This window comes from Corylus avellana, chromosome 1, assembly GCF_965113065.1.
Source record: "Corylus avellana chromosome 1, dhCorAvel1.hap1.2, whole genome shotgun sequence".
Taxonomy (NCBI): Eukaryota; Viridiplantae; Streptophyta; class Magnoliopsida; order Fagales; family Betulaceae; genus Corylus; species Corylus avellana.
In genome coordinates, this window is record NC_142490.1 from 12,212,831 (window position 1) to 12,218,583 (window position 5,753).

General features: G+C 33.6%; 1 protein-coding gene across 1 annotated transcript; it reads right to left on the reverse strand.

Annotated features, from left to right (window-relative positions):
- Positions 1-1,184: 1,184 nt before the first annotated feature.
- On the reverse strand, positions 1,185-4,290 carry LOC132171813 (plant/protein). Its single transcript, XM_059583216.2, has 2 exons — positions 3,788-4,290; positions 1,185-1,543 (listed from the first exon to the last, which is right to left on the reverse strand). The coding sequence occupies exons 1-2, from the start codon at positions 4,064-4,066 to the stop codon at positions 1,283-1,285; spliced, it is 540 nt and encodes a 179-aa protein (XP_059439199.2). The 5' UTR covers positions 4,067-4,290; the 3' UTR covers positions 1,185-1,282.
- Positions 4,291-5,753: the final 1,463 nt, after the last annotated feature.

Consider the following 5,753-nt stretch of genomic DNA (forward strand, 5'->3'; position numbering starts at 1 on the left):
TTGCATAATATTTTCTCTTTTTTTCTATTTTTTTAAATATTTTCTCTCTCCCTCTCTCTCTTTCTCCCTAAAAAATAATAAAATAATATTAAAAAATAATATTTAATTAGAGTAGAAAGTTAAAATAGATATTCTGTTACAGTGTGTAGTAAAAAACTAGTCGCTAAAATGAAAGAAAAAAAAAATATTTTTAGTAGTTAAAATGAAAATTCCTGCCGAAGATGCTTTTTATAGCGAGTATAATTTGCTTGACAAATCGTCCAATAACTCGAGCTTGAAAAGAGCTCTTGGGAGTTGTTTGGCAATGGCCCTTTAGTGGCCCATAATTATTTCTCAATTTTTTCAACTCTTAACATTTTTACTTTTTACATCATTTCAATAATTTTTTACTACTATTTAAATAAAAAAAATTTAAAAAAAATCACTGCAAAATAATTTATTTATTTTATTTTTTATTTTTCATTTTTTTATACCAAACATTTTTACTTTTTCTTACATCAATTAATTTTTACTATAGTTTCCTACCACTAAACAATTTCAGTCTAGTGCCAAACAGCCCCCATAACTCTGTTGAAAATAAAAAAATCACTGCAATATATATATATATATTTCACTTTTTTATACCAAACATTCTTACTTTTTCTTACGTTAATTAATTTTTACTACAGTTTCATACCACTAAACAATTTCAGTCTAGCGCCAAACAGCCCCCATCATTCTGTTGAAAAAAGCATCAGGGAATGATTGCATATAATTTGCGTCGACAGATGATTCAATCACCTCAACAACTCTCATCAAAAGTTTTAATTTTTTCTTTTTTTTTTTTTGGTGTTTGGCAAACCCTTTTTAGAGGAAAAATGAGAAACAAAATGGGTAAGTGAAAAAAAAAAAAAAAAAATAGTGTTTGTTAACGTGAATTTTTTATAAAAGGAAAAAAAAAATGAAAGGCGAAAGGGTTGTTGTATAAGAAACAAAATGTTCATCAGTTACAACCTGTACAATCAAATCAGATATTCCTGGCCATGCCATCATTAACTCCTTTTAACAGTTCGTATATATTTTAATGAAAACACCTTTCTCAATGATTTTCTTATTCTAGTTTTCTCAATTGTAATTGAAGATGGAATAGTTTTTGATTCCAATCAACACACAAATCTCCTATAAGATTTTTTCACACATGAACAAACCAAGATTGAGTACGATGTTAGAAACTCATGTTTTGTCTATATTTGCACAAGAAAGTTGTTTGTTACTTTTCACAGAGCTCAACTTTGTTAAACAACTAGACCTGAGCTATACGTTGGACAATCAAGTTCACTGCTGCATTTGCAGAGGAGAATGCCCCATGAAAGCTCTCTTGGTAGGAAATGGATTCCAATTCTCTGGCCATCTTCAACAATATTTCGCCCAGGTCTGTTTGTTTTTGTAGCAGAGATTGGTAGTATGAATTGGCAGCAACCTTGCTGATTTCCACATTGGTTTCCTCTGGACAATACTCATCATCCAACCATTTATGCAGGGTAAACCTGAGCCACTCCGATTCCTGAAATGGAGGCTGCAAGTGTCAATAATCATTATATCTAGAGCCTCAACTGTGGATGCACCTTGAAATGTTTAACAATACCTCAAAGAAATCACTGTAAGAAAGACATAACTAATTACATTTTTGTCTCCTTCCCAATCTAAGCCAAAGAATTGCAGGTCAAGGTGGAATACAACTTCGATTCTTGCATCCCATTTGATGCGTTGGTACAATAAATTTGCCTTGGCCAACTCAAGCATCCCATTATATGGAAATAATTAGACAATTCTAAGCCCACCACATGACAAACATCCGGGAATCATATTCAAAAGCCTAAACTTAAAGGGGGCCAATCTCTTCAAAAATCAGGAATCACCATCACTCCCTCCAAAAATCTCTCTATTCAGTTTTTATTCTCGACAAATTTAATGACTTAAGCATTCAGGGACGGAGGCAGAAATTAATATGGACATGGACCAAAGGCCCAAAAATTTAACTGGTGGGAGCCAGTAGGCAAAAAACAAAAAATAAAAAACTTATAAATTTTTGTTTTCCCTTATGAATTGGGGGGAAGGGGGAGGGGGGAGGCATGGCCTATACCGGTCCCCCATTCCTCGGTTTTGGGGACCAACGGTTTTCCTGTAACCATTTTCTCTATTTCGTAGGAGCCCCGTCATCAATCCCGATTGTTCAAAAATCTGCTTCAACATGATGCAATACGGTAATGTTGGACACTTTTATTCAAGATACCTAGGAATAAACTCTAAAAAACTGAGGTAAAGAAGGGCAATGACGTGGTGAGAGATGCTGCCAATGATAAGGGGGTCTAGCACTTTTAAGCCATGAGACTATTCGGAAGTCCAAAGTGAGTGGAACATTCCTATCAGCTTCATCAAATTTTACTCACCAAAATAACCAAAACTACACTTTTGGTTATTTTAACAACTCACCTTTTAAGAGCACTTAGAGCAACCTCACTATTTTTTTTTTTTTTTTGATAACGTAGGAGAACTTTACTCAGATTAATTGCACGTCGCAAACGCATACTGTACAACAATCCTCACTGTTAATCAAACTCCTACGGGTAACTGACCCCACCCGCCAGAACCAGTTACCAGGTAATCCAGGAGCTTTCACCCCTGACGGGCTAAGCAGTTTATCCTCATGCCCAGGAGGAGCAACCTCACTATTTTAACAATCCACTTTTATTATTTCACTTAAATATTATTTTTCAAAGATTTGTTTATTCTTAAAAAAAAGAAGAAGAGAGAAACGAAAAGCAAACAAAGAAGAGAGAGAAATGAGTTGTTTAATCAATAGGTGAGTGAACAGTAATTTTTATATTTGGTAAGTACTGTTCACTTCACTATTTTTTTTTTTTTAAGTAGTGAGTCTGAAAAGTGGAAATTTAAGCTACTTTTGTTAAATTGGCTCACCAAAATAACAAAAAAATGGTTTTGGTGAGGCTGTAAGGAGTGCTTGTTATGCCGAGTCATTAAGATGTATTCATAAATGCAGAGTCAGAACATGGGTGAGTCTTCCATACTTGAAATCCAAAAACCTTATTTTAAGTCCACAGAGCCAACAAACAAACAGACAACAAACCAAGCTTGAGCTCCATGTTAGAAACTCCAACCTATAAAGCATAAGCTATTAGATGGAGAGGCCAAACTACAACCAAAATCCACACCTAATAAATGCAGACTTTCTAACACTAACCACATTCCAACAGAATCATATTAAACCTCGTATGCCTATTTCCACACGTGTATAGAAGAATTTTAAGGAATACAGCTTGATCATCAGTGGTTATTGATGGCTGTAACAAATAGCTGGGTGGTCTTGCTAGAATAGCAATAAAATCAGTTCACCAAGGCAATACAAACAGCAACATAAAAACGATCCATGCTTCAAAAGACCAAGAGCTGCCTAGCAGCCTTGCTTAGGAAGTCTGATTCCTAATTGGAAGTTCACTCTTAAAGGGAATAAATCTCATATGATTAATTGAAGTATTGAAAACCATTAACGGGTTAAAACAATAATTAATATTAAAAAAGAAAGAAAAGAAAGCCACTCCCAAGATTCACTGTCAGCTAATCTTGGTTATTCTATATAACCATAGTTTTTTAAGGTACCCAGCATATCAACACTTGCTATAAATTTACAATGCCCATGACATAATAATAAAGCACAAAGGTTCGAAAATAAATTATGCAAGTTAAAGTGGAAAATGGGCTAAATATGAAGAAACTGGAAAAGTTATACCTCCAAGGCCTTGGAGGGCACCGACCAATGCTCTGGGACCCTCAAGTCTTGAACTTGGGCATCTTGGGCATCTGGGTCTTCTTCTTCTCCTACTCCATGTAAATTGCTCTGTGGGTTTGGATGAGACTGAGATTTTAGAACAGTGAGTGGATGTTTAAGAGGCTGAATTGGATGAAATGAAACTGGGAAACACAGCTCAGAGGCGCCATTTGTGAGTGATATACGAGGATTACGGATTGAAATGGGTGTGGCTGGTGGAGTGAAATACAAGGACCTCATGGTTTTTGGAGTTTTGGGTTTCTTTGAATTTTTCCTTTTGACTTCCAATTTTCTGTCACTTTCTCGAGAAAGTTGGAGGAGGATAATGGAAAGGCAAGTTAACAGATGAGATTATCGGCTGGACCTGCAAAGGATTGAATGAAGACGGGAAGGGGTAGGCTGAATAGGCAGAAACGATATCGTTTCGTAAGCTCAGCCTACTACATTTACGGCGAAACACAGCCACCACCCACCACTTTTCTTACGTTGTGTGTTTAACTTATTACCATTGGTTTATATGAATTATAGCTAATTCTTGTCCAATAACGTATGTTTCATTTAGATGTTTTGCGATTTTGAGAAAAATAGTAATTTTTAATTACAACTTTTTTTTTAATTATAATTAAAAATATCTACATTTTCAGAACCTTTTATCCAAACAAATTCTTAAATGAAATCCTTTTTATTCGTTTTTTTTTTTTTTCTTTTTTAAATGTACACTTGGCTCGTAAAATTGCAATGTCAAATGCAATCTAAAATCTTAAAGAAAATTTGTATCTTTTAAAGCTTTTTGCACACCATATTTTTCTTATAAAGTTCCCATATTCTTATGTGGGTGACTTTGATCTTGGGTGCATTCATCTAAAATTATGAAAAAAAAAAAAAAAAAAACTTAAAACCTCAAACCTTATGTTTAAAAGACCCTAAATCCCAAAAATAAAAAAAATGATATATTTTTTAGCCTTTGGATGCAATATTTTGGGAAGGAAATCCTTCCCAACTTATCTCAATTTTCTTTTTTCTTTTTCTCTTTTTTTTTTTTTCAGTTTTATTTGACACGACTAACACTCGACTCAACACAAAATTTTTTAACTTCACTCAATATCTTTCAACCCAACTAATAAAAAAAATTTAAAAATCAAGAAAATAAAAAATATATATATTTAGGGGTGGTGGCCGGCCACCCTGAAACCAGTGGGGTGGCGCAGCCACCCCCGACTGGGTTGCCGATCCACCCCCCGAAACCCAGTCGGGGGTGGTTTGGGGGGGTGGCTCGGCCACCCCTTGGGTGGTTCAAAATTACCCCAATTTTTTTTTAATATATATTTTTAATTTTTAATTTTTAATTTGATTTATTAATATTATATTTTATATTCTTCAAACAACTCAAACATAATCTCAACTCTTTTTTCTCATCAATATTTGCAATTTTGAGTTCAATTGAGTAAAAAAAAAAAAAGTCGTACACCCAAACGAGCGCTTAGTTTTTTGTTTTATTTTTTTGTTAATTCTTATATGCCCTAAAACTAAAAGTGAGTGCTCAACTAACCATAGGGTACAAAAACATGAAGTTTAAAAGGAACTTTTCACTGACATTGTTGTTTCCAATTAGACGGGAAATGGAAGATTGGGCATTGTTGATATTAACGGCTCTCATTTCCTTCGCTCTCTTCTTTTAGATTTTGAGTGCGTTTGAGGTAGCAATTTTATCATTAAGAATGTAATTTTAAATTAAATTGTTAAATATTTAAAAATGTAAACAATCTATATTCTTAAATCGCAAGTAAGAATGTATTTTTTTGAAAATGCAAAAATTTAAAGGCTAAATTACAGTTTTAAATGTCAAATCGTTATTTTGCCAAACGTATAATTGCGTTTTTAAAAATCATGTTTTCAAATTGCATATTTTAAAATTATTATTTTTAAA